Source organism: Diabrotica virgifera, chromosome 8 (genome assembly GCF_917563875.1).
Source record: "Diabrotica virgifera virgifera chromosome 8, PGI_DIABVI_V3a".
Lineage (NCBI taxonomy): Eukaryota > Metazoa > Arthropoda > Insecta > Coleoptera > Chrysomelidae > Diabrotica > Diabrotica virgifera.
In genome coordinates, this window is record NC_065450.1 from 43,997,533 (window position 1) to 44,012,292 (window position 14,760).

The 14,760-nt window shown below is 33.5% G+C and overlaps 2 protein-coding genes across 5 annotated transcripts in view; one reads left to right on the top strand and one right to left on the bottom strand.

The window, feature by feature from the left end:
- Positions 1-14,760, bottom strand: part of LOC126889929 (la-related protein 4) — a 233,660-nt gene that overhangs the window by 29,534 nt on the left and 189,366 nt on the right. The window lies entirely within an intron of this gene.
- Positions 630-1,693, top strand: LOC126889933 (uncharacterized). The gene is made up of 2 exons (XM_050658677.1): positions 630-927; positions 1,101-1,693. The coding sequence occupies exons 1-2, from the start codon at positions 775-777 to the stop codon at positions 1,452-1,454; spliced, it is 507 nt and encodes a 168-aa protein (XP_050514634.1). The 5' UTR covers positions 630-774; the 3' UTR covers positions 1,455-1,693.

Sequence of the window (14,760 nt, forward strand, 5' to 3'; positions counted from 1 at the left end):
AAATTAATATTTTTTCATATATACAAATAATAAATAGTTCAGGCTGTGTGTAAAAAAAAGGTCTATTTCATGCATTAATTAGTGAGTTTTTGAAAAATGATCTATAGTCCAGGGCGCATCTGTTTTGAGATGGACGTTGAGAGGTGACTCAAATTTTTTTGCAGAAATTGCTTAATAATATTTGAGTTATCCTCCCACTCAAAAAGGTCCGGAACATTGTTTAAACAATCAAAATGTCAAAAGAAAAAATTCGATTTTTTTCTTCGTTTTTTTATTATAACTTTAAAATTATTCATTTCCGAGAAAAGTTGTACTGACATAAAAGTTGCGTAATTAGATTTCCTACAATATAGAATTGGTTAAAGATTTTAAAAATAGTCACCCTTGTTGCAAAATAGCAATAATTGCAAAAAAAAAAACATAAAAAAACAAGTATTCGCATTTTATGTTTTTCAACCATTTATGCTACACTCAGGACCTTCATATTTTACTCAGAAAAACTTTATGATATAATAAACCAATACTGTAAATGTCATTAAGATCGGTTCAATAGATTTTGCAAAATAAATTGAAGAGCTTATTGCAACATAATGGTAAGCCACAATTCTACAGAATTCTCTTTTATTGCATTATGTATTTGAAGAAACCTGTTAAGCCATATAAAAATTATTTGGTGATTACTGCAATAGATGGCGGAGTTATTGCTGTATCGTGTTTATACAATCGCCCATTTCTGTTCACTTTTTCGCGTAAAACGTGGTAAGCCACATTAAAATGGCGCCGACATCAGGTGCACGTGCTGAATTAAGAGCGGTTTTAAGCGAAAATAGCAGTTTAAATGTCAATTTTATTGATGATAGGGATGACAGTGTAGCAGACAAAGACTATAAGCCCAGTGGCGATGATTTTCCGTCTCAATCTAGTGAGGTAAGCTTTATTTTCTGATTTTTTGGATTACCATGTTTTTGCACAAAAATATTCATATATTATAGTACATGGAACAATATGGTATGCCATGGGGCTTATCGAGTTATTGATATAAAATTTTTGAAATATTCGCAAATTCTAGAGTGTAATACAGTCTCTTTTTGTTGTTCTAGGATGAATTGCAGGAACCAATACCCAGGCTTTTTAAAGATAAGGAGGTTAATTCAGAGAAGAAAAAACCAACAAGATGGAGACAACGAAATGAGGAACACTATGATCGAAATGAAAGAAAAAGAAGCCGTAATTCAGGACAGCAGTATACTTCTAAGAAAACCAAGACGATTATTAGTTCACGTGAAATTGGCGAAGAAAATTCCGTTTTACGGAAAGGCAGACCTGCAATAATAGAGTTGTCAAACATTCCCAAGAAATATAACGAACCTCTGAAAATTGCGAAAAATAAACTGGACAAAATAAAAAGTTTGTTTATATCCCGCCAGTGTACCACACTTTTTATAATCAGTTAAACGCAGCTTCTGAAGTTAATGAAGAAGTGGAAATTGTAGAAACATAACTTAGTTGATTCTTTTGTATTGCGATTTTTTAAATTTAAGAACATGTTAAGCCACATTTTTTTTAATAAACTTATTTTTTTAATATAAATATGTGTTTTTTTTTGTGAAATAATAAATGTACATGTATTTTAATAACTAATATAACTAACTAACAAGCGTTCAGGTTTTTACATTTAAACCAATATTTTTTAGATTTTTTTAAAACTTTAAACATTGATATCTCGGTTTTATTATTTTGTGGCTTACCATTATGTTACAATAAGCTCTTCAATTGTGAAATCCAGCTTTCGCAAAAAAATTCATTTTTTCAAAATGTTCCAGAATTAAAATAAAGCAGGTAGCAAGTTGAAATTTTTTTTGCATATAGAAGAGTACTGTAACTATCATTTGCAATTTGTAAAAGTAAAATCTATTAACTATTACGGCGTCAGGAATTTTTTTAAATAAACATTAATTTTTGGTGCTACGCGCAGGACAGCGGTGTTCGATTTACACAAGTTGATTTCCACCAAAATTTCCTCCAATCTTTATCTAGTACATTATTTTCTTACTGTATATTTTGTTGTATTTTAATATTTTGTATTACACCGTTCTTAGGCGTCAACGCCCTTCGGTAGGGATCTATGGGGGAATATCACCGAGCCGCAAGCCCTTATCCCTTGCCGTACTGCTCCCTCATAGGTCATCAGATGCCCGCATGTTAAAGTCTAAGCGCCAGATTCATATTTAGAATTTTATACTGGCCTGTTAGCCTTTTTGTTTTTCCGATGGCCTGGGCTGGGCTTGAACTCATATACCTCAAGGCGAAGTGAAGTGTAGGTCAGCCGCTAGTCGTACTGAGCTATCCGATCGACATTTTAATATTTTAATTCCACAAAAATCAAACTAATTTTATTATTGTTTGTGAAATATTTGTTTAAACAATTGCATATGTTTAAAAATAATAAACTTTTATTCTGTAAGTTAAAATATACGAACAAAGAAAGTTTTTGCCAAAAAAATGTTATTTCAAAGTACAGAGTATGTGTTTTTATTTTGCAACAAACAAGTTTATTTATTTATATCAAAATGTACTAAAAATTAAAATGTACCAATCACTATCAAAGGTCATTGGAATGCCCAATCAGAGCAAATTATCCGCTGTCCTGCGCGTTGCACCAATAATTAATGTTTTTAAAAAAATCCTGACGCCGTGGTAGTTAACCGATTTTAATTTTGAAAATTGAAAAGAAAAGGTACAGTATTCTTCTATATGTAAAAAAAATTCAACTTGCTGTCTGCTTTATTTTCAGTCCTGTAACATTTTGAAAAAATGATTTTTTTTGCGAAAGCTGGATTGCAAAATTTATTTTGCAAAATCTATTGACCCGATCTTAATGAAATTCATAGTATTATTTTATTATATCATAAAGTTTTTCTGGGTAAAACATGAAGGTCCTATGTGTAGCAAAAATGGTTGAAAACATAAAATACAAATACCGTTTTTTTATGTTTTTTTCGCAATTATTGCTATTTTGCAACAAGGTTGACTATTTTTAAAATTTTTAACCAATTCTATATTGTAGGAAATTTAATTACGCAACTTTTATGTCAGTACAACTTTTCTCGGAAATGAATACTTTTAAAGTTATAATCAAAAAACGAAGAAAAAAATAGAGTTTTTCTTTCATTTTTTGACATTTTGATTATTTAAACAATGTGCCGGACCTTTTTGAGTGGGAGGATAACTCAAATATTATTTCAAATATTATTATTTGAGTTATTTTCAAGCAATTTCTGCAAAAAAATTTGAGTCACCTCTCAACGTCCAAATGTACTAATATTTTTACAGATGCGCCCTGGTCTACTATTGTATGTCAGGAAATTCCCCAGTCCCCGCAACAGCAAATTTTTGGGTATTATTTATGGGTCTCTCTGATTTTTCTTCAAAAAGCTATAGCCTTTTACTGGTTTCGCCTTAGGACGAACAAATTATCATATCTTAACAACAAATGGACGGATCCTTTTTTACAAAATCGGGAAATTAAAAACGGCTTCAGTCTAAGTCTAATACATTAAAAATTATTATACAAGCAATTAAAAAAAATCTGGCCATTCTGATATAGTACCGTTTCTAACTTTGAGCGCTAATTATTCAATAACAATAGGACTTATCAACGCTTCTCATTTGTTTCCAGCTTCTGTCATAATGACATATTATGTCGTATAATCCGTGTATATATTAATATACGACATATAACAGAAGCTCGAAACAAATGAGAAGCGTTGAAAAGTCCTATAGGGAACTTGCATACAATTTTAAATCCGAAAAGATGCTATAACTCGCAACAGAAGATAATTTAAAATACACTCACCGGCAGAGAAAACGGGCACCCCAAAAAATGGGTCATTTTTAATGTCTTGTATTTCCTAAACCTGATGTCCGATTTAAGTAATTTTTTTAAAATATGTTATAGCCTTATTCTTTATCAATATCGCTGTAATAATGTTGTTGCTAGACAGGTACATTGTCATTGTATACAGGGTGTACGAATCAAACTGTGTTTTTTTCTCAAACTTTGGAACACCCTGTGGAATGTTCTAGCTTTTATAAAATACTGAAATTATAACCAAACTATAGCCTCAGGTTTTCTTATCATTCTGTTTTTTGATTCATTCGCTTATGTTGGATAATAAAAAAGTTAAGCACTTTAACAATTACCCCTGTTTTTCGTTAATACAGGGTGTTTTTAAATAAGTACGGCAAACTTTAAGGGGTAATTCTGCATGATAAAATAATGACAGTTTGCTTTATAAACGTATGCCCGCAAATGCTTCGTTAGATAGGGGGTGTTGAAGTTGTTCTTACAAACTGACGATTTATTTATTTCTCTAAAACGGTTTGTGATATGCAAATGAAATTTGGTGGATTTTAAGAGGTAGTTATTGCGCATGTTTTGGCATACAATTAAGAATTTTATATTCACCATTGGCGTGCATACGGGTATAAATATTTTAGATATATCCCGTATGCACGCCAATGGTGAATATAAAATTCTCAATTGTATGCCAAAAAATGCGCAATAACTAGCTCTTAAAATCTACCAAATTTCATTTGCATATCACAAACCGTTTTAGAGCAATAAATAAATCGTCAGTTTGTAAGAACAATTTCAACACCCCCTATCTCAGAAACGAAGTATTTGCGGGCATAAGTTTATAAAGCAAACTGTCATTATTTTATCATGCAGAATTACCCCTTAAAGCTTGCCGTACTTATTGAAAAACACCCTGTATTGACGAAAAACAGGGGTAGTTGTTAAAGTGCCTAACTTTTTTATTATCCAAAATCAGCGAATGAATAAAAAAACAGAATGTTAAGAAAATCTGTGGCTATAGTTGGGTTTTAATTTTAGTATTTTATAAAAGCTAGAACATTCCACAGGGTGTTGCAAAGTTTGAGAAAAAAAAACAGTTTGATTCGTACACCTTGTATACAATGACAATGTACCTGTCTAGCAACAATATTATTACAGCGATATTGATAAAGAATAAGGCTATAACATATTAAAAAAAATTACTTAAATCGGACATCAGGTTTAGGAAATACAAGACATTAAAAATGACCCATTTTTTGGGGTGCCCGTTTTCTCTGCCGGTGAGTGTATATATCAAAGAAAAAAAGTTGCTTTTGTCTTTCGTTTGGCCCCTAAAGACGATTAAAATCGAGAGAAAATTCAAATTATAGCAGCCTGTCCAAAAGGCGGCCTCATTGGTCGTGGCGTCATAAAGTTAAAAATGTTAAAGGTCCGCGCCATAAACACCTTCAGAATGACCTAAAATGTCCTTAATGTCCTTTCAACATGCATTCAATCACTTTATTAAACGTCGTTTTTTATCGACTGGTAATCTAATAAATATTTTAATGGCGGTTTTAATGGTTGCACTTTTAAACAATGGTACCAGACAACACTTATAGTATTTACTTTTAATTTCCATAGTAAACCCACTCACAGAATTCAATATCTCTTCAAAAACTGCATCAAACACCAATGTAAACACAATGGTTTATTTTATACGAGACAGGAGATCTGTCAAAATAGAATATAATTTGATGACGTTTCGATCGTTTGAAATGATTTGAATACACAGAAGATTTTAAATTTGTATTGCTAAGTTATTATGAGATTTGGGCCGTGAAATTTTGGAAATCTTATTTTTAAACGTTACTGAACATTATTATGTAATAAAACAAAAAATTGCAAGTTCCCTACTTCTCCAATATACTTTTTATGATTTTATTGCTATATTTTATAAAGTTACATACTTTCGGCGTTGCAACAATTGGAATCAAGCAGTGCATATTTTACCCGTTCATAATAACCAAAAATTTGCTATTGCACAGACTCGGGAGTTGTTTTTGACATCGCCCTTTATTTATAACAGAGAGTAGGTTTCAAAAGTTCACCAATGAATGCCTATTTTTTCACCCACAGCCTAAGCTAAAAAGGTTATAAATAAATTTGGCGAACAAATAATTAAAATATCACTAAATCTGTAACAAGAAAGATATTAAAATACATAAATTATTTCTACATAATTAGCAGCAACTTTTACATATTTAATATAAAGATAAAAGTATACTTGACTAAACATTAATAGAAACATCACTAAAATAATAATGAGTAATATGTACTATCTTAAAAGTTTCAGTGGACGATATATCTTTGGAGACTACTACCATTGTTTAACCTTCCGATGACCAACCTTTTTTTGTTACACGGATGACCAAGGGGGGGGGGGGGAAATGACCCCAGGTCAAAAATGACAATTAACAAAAAAATGAAGTTTTTTTTTATGGCATGGACTTTATATCATTCAGCCAGTCACAACATGAGTATTAGTGTCATGTGTAGTATGTATGTTGAGTAAGTGTCTTGTTACTTTGCAAAGTCGACGTCATTAGCGTAAAACTACTTGGAATTACACATACTTTTAATTTAATTAATTTATTCCATTATTTGAACGCAATTGAACTTTTTGTACCAAAGATATCTGTAAAAAGATCGAATTTTCCTGTTTGGTTCTCATCTGAACTTAAGAGTAAAGTCATTGCCAAAAAGATTGCGCATAAAAAATATAAAACTACAAATAGGTACCACCACTATATTGAATTTAAAAATTTGAGGGATGAATGCTCATCACTCACTGAGCAGTCTTACAATGCTTACGTTTCAAAGATGGAAGTGAGAATAAATGAGAACGCTGGTGAATTTTGGAAGTTCATCAAAAATAAAACCAACGGACATGGTGCTCTCCCTGGCTCTATGTTTCTAGGTGAGGAAAGTGAGAATGACAAACAAAAAATAACAGAGTTGTTTGCGAAACATTTTGGTACTGTATACAGCACTTCTAATGGTAAATCTCTGGATAACCTGGAGAGTAATGAAATTTTCTCACAACAGCTGGAGGTGGAAATTAGTAACCTCGAAGTCACTTTTGACAATTTACTGAATGTGTTGTTGTCATTAAATGTCAATAAAGGGGCTGGCCCTGATTTGATACCGAATTTGTTCCTACGAGAAAGTGCAGTGTCCTTGTGTGAACCATTAGTATTTAATAAATCTCTCCAGACGGGAATTTTCCCGAACAGATGGAAACATTCCTTTGTGTGTCCTATTTTCAAGACAGGAGATCATAGTGATATCAAAAATTATCGGCCAGTTTGTATTCAGTCAGCCTTATCTAAAGTATTTGAAAAAATGGTTTTGCCAAGTTTGGATAATTGTTTTAGGAACATTATTACGGACAACCAACATGGATTTGTAGGCGGACGTTCTACTCTCACTAACCTCTTTTTGTATATCGATAGTATAGGTACAGCAATGGATGAGGGTTACGAGGTGCACTCTATATACACCGATTTCAGTAAGGCCTTTGACCTACTAGATCATAATGTCTTAATTACAAAGCTGAGAAACTTTGGTATCCCTGGTTCTTTATTAGCTTGGTTTACTTCGTATTTGCAAGGAAGAACATTGCAAGTAAGATCAGCAGGATGTGTTTCTAATGGATTTGAAGCCGTGTCAGGGGTTCCGCAGGGTTCCCATTTGGGTCCTAAGCTTTTCCTGTTGTTGGTAAATGATATTGGTAGGAACTTTAAATCTGAATATCTGATATTTGCAGACGACTTAAAGATATTTAAATGCATTAGGTCAGAATCTGATTGTGAGGGTTTGCAGAGAGACTTGGATTCTTTAGTACATTGGTGCCAGGAAAATAATCTTAGATTGAATGCTTCGAAATGCTCATATATTATTTTTTCACGTAATAAGACCACCAGTGATTTTAAATACAAGATAGGAGATGTGGATTTATCTCGGGTTCAGGTAATTAAGGATTTAGGTGTGTTATTGGATAGTAAGCTAAGTTTCGTGGACCATTATGATGCCATTATTGAACGTGCTAATCGGACATTAGGGTTAGTCATCAGAATGTCATATGATTTTAATAATTTGTTTGTAATTGTGAGATTGTTTTTGAGTTATGTTCGTTCATTACTAGAGTATTGTTCAGTGATTTGGAGTCCAAGTTATGAGAATCACAAATATCGAATTGAATCGATTCAAAATAAATTCGTTAGATATCTGCGGTATAGATTAGGTACTAGAGGAATGCAATTGAATTCCAGTCAGGTCATGCAGATGTTTCATTTGCACCGTCTAGAGGATCGCATACTTTGACCTTAATTTCGTATTTAAGGTGTTAAATGGTATTATTGTTGCACCTAGCATTCTGGGTCGAATAGATTTTTATGTTCCAGCTAGGAATTTGAGAAGATGTCCCTTGCTATCCGCTAGATCGTGCAATACACGTCATGCAGAAAATATGCCTTTAAATAGAATTGTTTCTAGTGTAAATGAGTTTCCAAATATAGACTTTATGGGAGTCACACTAAATGCCTTTAAAAGGACTATTTCACGTGAATTATTTTAATTTGATTTTAATTTTTTGATGTCGTTAGTTTAATTGTAAGTAATGTAAGTTAACTTGTGTTCAATGTTTAATTTTGACTTTTAATTTTAATTGTAAAATGGAGTTTTCCGTCAATAAATATTAATTTAATTTAATTTATAATAGACGCTATTTTACTAAACATCAACTTCAGAATATATTTTTATTCGTAAAATATAGGGAATTTTTTTTATTTCAAAATATGAGGATATCTAGAATGATATTAAAGTCAAATAAAAAAATAATGAGTTAAAAATTGAAAATACTTTTGAATTTATTAAAGAAAAACATACGCTGGGGTCACAATTTCCCCCGCTTGGTCATCCGAAGGTTAAAAAAGAAGAATAGAAAAGAATATGTAAAAAAAACGAGGGCCGAAGAAGACTTAGACAGCAATATGCAGTGTCGAACAAGTATTAAAATTACCTGAAGATATCGAACAACTCGCCAATATACTTGCCAATGTTAGAGGGAACTGATATGAAACCGAAAACAGATGAACAACTACAATCATGTGGTGAATATACACTAATAATTGAAACTTAGGAAATATTCTTCTTTATCCTGTCATTCCTCGTCAATAACGTTTTCCTTGTAGTCCTTGAAGTGATCAACGACAGACCTGTACCTACTTCTAATTTCTCTGTTTTATTATGTGATGTTGAAAATCTAGACTACTTTACCTCTTGCTCTATAATACACACACCGGCAAAATTAGCCGAACACCTTAAAAATGTCTCGAATGTTTGATGTCTCGAATTTTCTAAACCAGTGGTCCGATTTGAGTGATTCTTTTACTATGTTATAGCCTTATTAGATAAGAATATGGGTGTAATAATATTGTTTTTTTTTTTTTTTTTTTTTGGTTTATTGGCTTTGGGAAGAACCCGTTTTGCCACGAAAATTTATAACATTTAAAAGTCTATACATATGACTGAACACAATTTGGTACAAATACAATTTTTACAAATCTGTACATATAAATACAGTAACTGAATACAATTATTTGGTACAAATACAGTTTTTACAAATCTATACATATATATTTAATACCTAACTGAATACAATTTGGATTGGTTGATACAGACCTAAAAGTTGAGGAAATTATAAGCGTCTCCTCGTACGACCCAAAAAGTTACAAAAAATAGCTCTTACTTCGGGATTATGGATGCACTCCAGCATAATGGAAAGATAATTTTGAGGAAACGGGATTTTTAATTTAGTTAGTTCCGTAATAAGGTAAGAGGTGGCATTAGAATTATGACTGCATTGAAAAATCCAGTGATTAAAGTCGTCAAAACTGTCACTGCAGTCACAGAGGGGGGATGTGGCCAATTTCATCTTATAAAGCTTGGAGTTGACTGCTCCGTGTCCAAAGAGGCACCTAATGTATTTGGTGTTAATTTTTCTATTGGGATGGCTTCTTTTAGAAAGCTTTGTAGAAGGAAGTGTTGGAAAAAGCGTGCAGTACTGAAATGCATTGTTAGATCTAATTGTTGTCCATTTGTCTGCCCATTTAGTTCTTAAGTTTTGCTTACATATAGATAATGCGTCTTGTAGCGTTAATTCGGGGGCTTGTTTGCCATCAGTGATAGCTCTTTTTGCCAGTTTGTCAGCTGTTTCGTTTCCCGTTATGGAGGAATGCCCTTTGGCCCATATGAAGAATGTATTTATCTGTTTATAATCTAAGGCTCTTAAGGTTGTCAAAATTTCCACGATTATTGAGTTATTGTATATGGAGGTAACCGGGTACACCAGAGCTGATAAAACAGATTTCGAATCCGATATTATGGCCAAGTTTGACAAGGGTAGCAGTGAATTGTTTGCCCAATCCAAAGCCTTAAATATAGCAAGTGCCTCTGCTGTAAAGATTGTAGAGTTTTTGTTTAGTTTAAACAACAAACTTTCGTTTGTGTTTTCCCTATACACTGCACATCCTGTTCCAGTAGGGGATTTGGATCCGTCTGTAAAAAATTTATGTACATTACCTAATTTCTCTAATTCTATTTGCATAGATATGTTATTAATTGCTGGGTTATCATTATATTCTGGAAAAATAATATTTGGTTGTGTAAGACATATATCGAATTTAGCCGTGAAGAACGGCAAACCAGAATCATCACGTAGTTCGATGTTTGAGACTGTTGCAAATGCATCAGCTAGAGGGGGACAGTTTCTGTTGTGCCAGTATTTATTAGTGTAGCTATATGCAGTTAAGATGCCTAAATTTTTAATAAGGTCGTTGTGTGTAAATCGTTTTTGTTTAACGACGAATTTTTCAGCTAGTAACTGTCGTCGAAGTTGCATGGGGGGTTCGCCACACTCTGCAAGGAGAGCAGCTGTGGGAGTGGATTTAAATGCACCAAGAACAATGCGTAGAGCCTTGAACTGTACCCTATCTATTTGTGAAAGTCTGGAATTAGTGGCTGATCCATACAAGAAACAACCATAATCTAGGATAGATCGAGTGTACGCTCGGTAGAAAATCAAGTTAATGTTAGGGTCAGCGCCCCAATGATATCTGTTAATTGCTCTTAGGATATTAAGACTTTTTTCACTTTTCTTAATGCATCTTGATATGTGATCGGACCAGGTCAGTTTGCAATCAAATGTGATACCCAAATATGTGTATGTTTTGCAAACAGGTATAGTGTGATTTTGAATTGTAAGGCTATTAAGTTCTGGCAATTGGTGTCTGGTAAAAAATACAATAGCAGATTTATGAGGTGATATTTCAAATCCCTGTTCAGGAAAGTATTTAAAGCAGCAATGCACTATATACTTAAGATTACTAACACATTGAGAGTAGTTTTTATTAGTAGTGTATATAGAAAAATCGTCAGCATATTGTAAAATTCTTGCGTTCATACCAAGGTTGTGAACATCGAGGGTATAGATATTAAATAGAAGCGGGCTCAACACCGACCCCTGTGGCAGACCCGAGTTAACCTCTCTAGGACCTAGAGTATTTGTATTGCATTTTATAAAGATCTGTCGTCTGAGGAACATATTAATAAGAACAAATGCAAATTGTGGTGGTATATGGATGTATGTTAACTTTTCATATAAACAATCCAACAGCACGCTTTCATAAGCACTAGAGATATCTAAAAATAAGGCAGCTGAATAATGGTTTTCTGAAAAAGCCAACTGAATTTCCGTTGCAAGATTGGCTGCACAGTCGAGAGTACCTTTACCTCGCCGAAAACCAAACTGGGATTGGGGGAGGATGTTATTATTTTCTAACCACCATTCTAATCTGAGTTTGATAATTCTTTCCAAAGTTTTTAATACACAAGACATTAGAGAAATGGGTCGCAGAGCTTTGTTGTCACTGACCTTAGGAATAGGAATAATTAGACACTGTTTTAGTGAGGGGTAATCCGTATCTCCTGAAAGTATATTGTTATATATTTTGCAAAGAAAATGTTTCGCCGAGTCAGGGAGCTTTTTAATCATCATATAATTGATGCCATCTAAGCCTGGAGCAGTAAGTTTTGACGATTTGATATTAAGTTCTAACTCTCTTAGTGTAATTGGGGCTAGAAGAGAATGATCATGATTACTGGTGGGTGTGTAGTGAATGTAAGGACTAACAAAACTTGGAGCTAATTTATGAAAAAGTATTTCCGCCTCATTTTCTTCACATGGTTGGATATCATTTTTCTTCTTTTGAAATCTATTAATCCGGCGCCAAATTTCCGAGGGATTTGAATTCCTATTGAGAAGAGTACAATAGTCTGCCCAAGCCTGTTTGGCTTTAAATTTGAAGGTTCTTTTGCAGAGCGCATCTATTTTTTTTACATTGATATAATTTGAAGTTATCATATTGCGCTTGTACGTTTTGTAAGCTTCCTTCCTTTGGGTAACTAACTGTTGACATTCCTCATCCCACCAAGGGGGATGAGGAGCCTTTTTAGGAGAGAAGGGGTAAGTTTTTTTAAGAGCTGAATCCGCCGAGGATGTCATTGAATTGGTGATAAAGTTAATCATTTCGTTAGTATTGTTGAAAAGCGGAATCTCGGAGAAATCTTTATCAATTTTTGTTTGAAACAATGCCCAATCAGCTTCTCGCATAGACCATTTATGAATGGGGGTAATATTAATATTATCAATTCTGAGTTGTTGTAACACAAATGTGATAGCATAATGGTCAGAGCCATACGTATCTGCTTTAACAGACCAAGAGAATTGTGAGCTAAAGTTGGACGAAATGAGGGTAAGATCAACACATGATGGAGGAGAGCCAGGGGCAGATACTCTGGTAGGAGATCCGTCATTTGCAATGATAAAGTTGTCGAAGTATTCTAAAGCTTCCATGAGTATGTTACCGCTATGATCATTGTTTATAGAGCCCCAGGCTCCATGATGGGCGTTAAAGTCGCCACCAATAATAAAATTATGCGGAATTTGTTGAAAAAGAGAAACATAGTCGTTCACTGTGACTGCAATGCTACCTGGACGATAAATACTAACCACAGATATTTTGGTGCCATTGACATCAATATCAATGCCACAAACTTCAATATTTTTATTAAATGTTTGGTTGAATACTATATTATTGTATTTAATATTATTAGAGATAATTATGCTAACACCTCCACCTCGTTTATTACGTCTATCTTTTCTAACAATATTAAATCCCTGTAAAAACATTTCATACTTAGGTTTGTACCAAGTTTCCGAAATAAGAGCTATATCAAAGTGTTCTTCTGTAAAAAGTTGCGTAATAGAGTTTTTATTAGAGTACGCTGATCTAGCGTTCCACTGGACAATTTTTAAACCGGCCATATCAGGTAAAGAAATGTTTAATCACGCTGTTAATTATATTTTCTACATCTTGTATAGAGGGAACTGAACTATTAATCGCAGGGTTTCGAGCAGGAATGTCTGAAAAGAAATTATTGATTGAATCCTTCAAAGTAGTAGCGAATTCATTTTTAAGATGTTCATCGTTATTTTTAGATACATTTTTATTATAGTTTCCGAACTGGAATACGGGGCTAGCACAAAAGCTAAATTCGCTTGGAGCGGTAATAAGCGTGGGAGACGATGGGTGTATTTTTCGTTTTTTTCTAGTAGAAGCTGCAGTATTTGAAATATTTGCAATGGAAGGCAAATGTTTTGATGAGCTTTGAGCAATATTGGAATAGGTATTTGGCCTGGAAACTAATGAAGGGAATTCAGTAGTGGATGACAGTAACGGAGCAAATCTGTTTTTTTTGAACAATACTAGTGTAGGCAGGATTGTCAATAACTTTTTCGGCCTCTTTGAAAGAAATATTAAGGTGTGCCATTGCTTCCTTAGTTCGTTTTTGTTTTTTATACTCTGAACAATCTCGATTTGTCGAGTTGTGTGAATTAGAGTTACAAAAAATGCAGAAGTTATCACATTGAGTGCATTCGTTATCATTTTCTTTGCCGCAGTTTCGGCATTTCTTTTTTCCTTTACATTGAGATGCAGAGTGACCGTAACGAAGACAATTGTAACACTGCATAACAGGATGAACGTACGTGTCTACAGGACATCTCACTTTATTTATATAAATAAATTGGGGAATTTTGTTCCCTGCAAATGTGACAATTATCATTTGACGGGGGATTTTTTCAATCACTCCGTCTTTTATTACTTTTCGAAACATTCTTTGCACCTTACGAACAGAACACTCCGATTTTATAACTTTAACAAGATCATTTTCAGTCAGATATGTATCGACCGATCTCACAATACCTTTTTTTTCAGTTAAATGTGAGGGGATATAAGCTATCAGTTTATTGTCTTTGAATACCGAATTTTCCACTAATTTGTTCGCAACTAACCCTGAATTAACTTCAATTTTAAGTCTATTACGACCCACGCTACTAATTTCTAAGATCGATTTTTCGTATTCCGAAAGTGCTAACAGTTTTTCACCAAGTCTCATTGGATGCAATCTTCCCACATTCAAAACTTCGTGTTCCACAAAAATTAAGTACGGACCTGTATCTCTTGACGTAAATCGATTATTAATGGAAATATCGCGTTTGAAAGACTGGTTTGGCTGGTCTAAATTACTTGCTGTTGTTGTTAATGAGCTTTTATTGTTATCATTATCTGCTGGAAAAACTTGATTTTTGTCCCCTGTTGCAATATTATTCTTATCGGCTTCTGTAAATCCGCGAAAACCATCTTGATTAATATTTACATTTGAATCGTCGAGTTCCATGCCATCCAGAACCCTGATATCCTCGATTCTTATATTTGAAGATCGCGGCGGCTTCCCGC

Coding starts and splice junctions, on each gene's coding strand:
- LOC126889933 (XM_050658677.1), top strand. CDS start 775: ATGGCGCCGACATCAGGTGCACGTGCTGAATTAAGAGCGGTTTTAAGC. Junction 928..1,100: donor TTCCGTCTCAATCTAGTGAG/GTAAGCTTTATT, acceptor TTGTTGTTCTAG/GATGAATTGCAGGAACCAAT.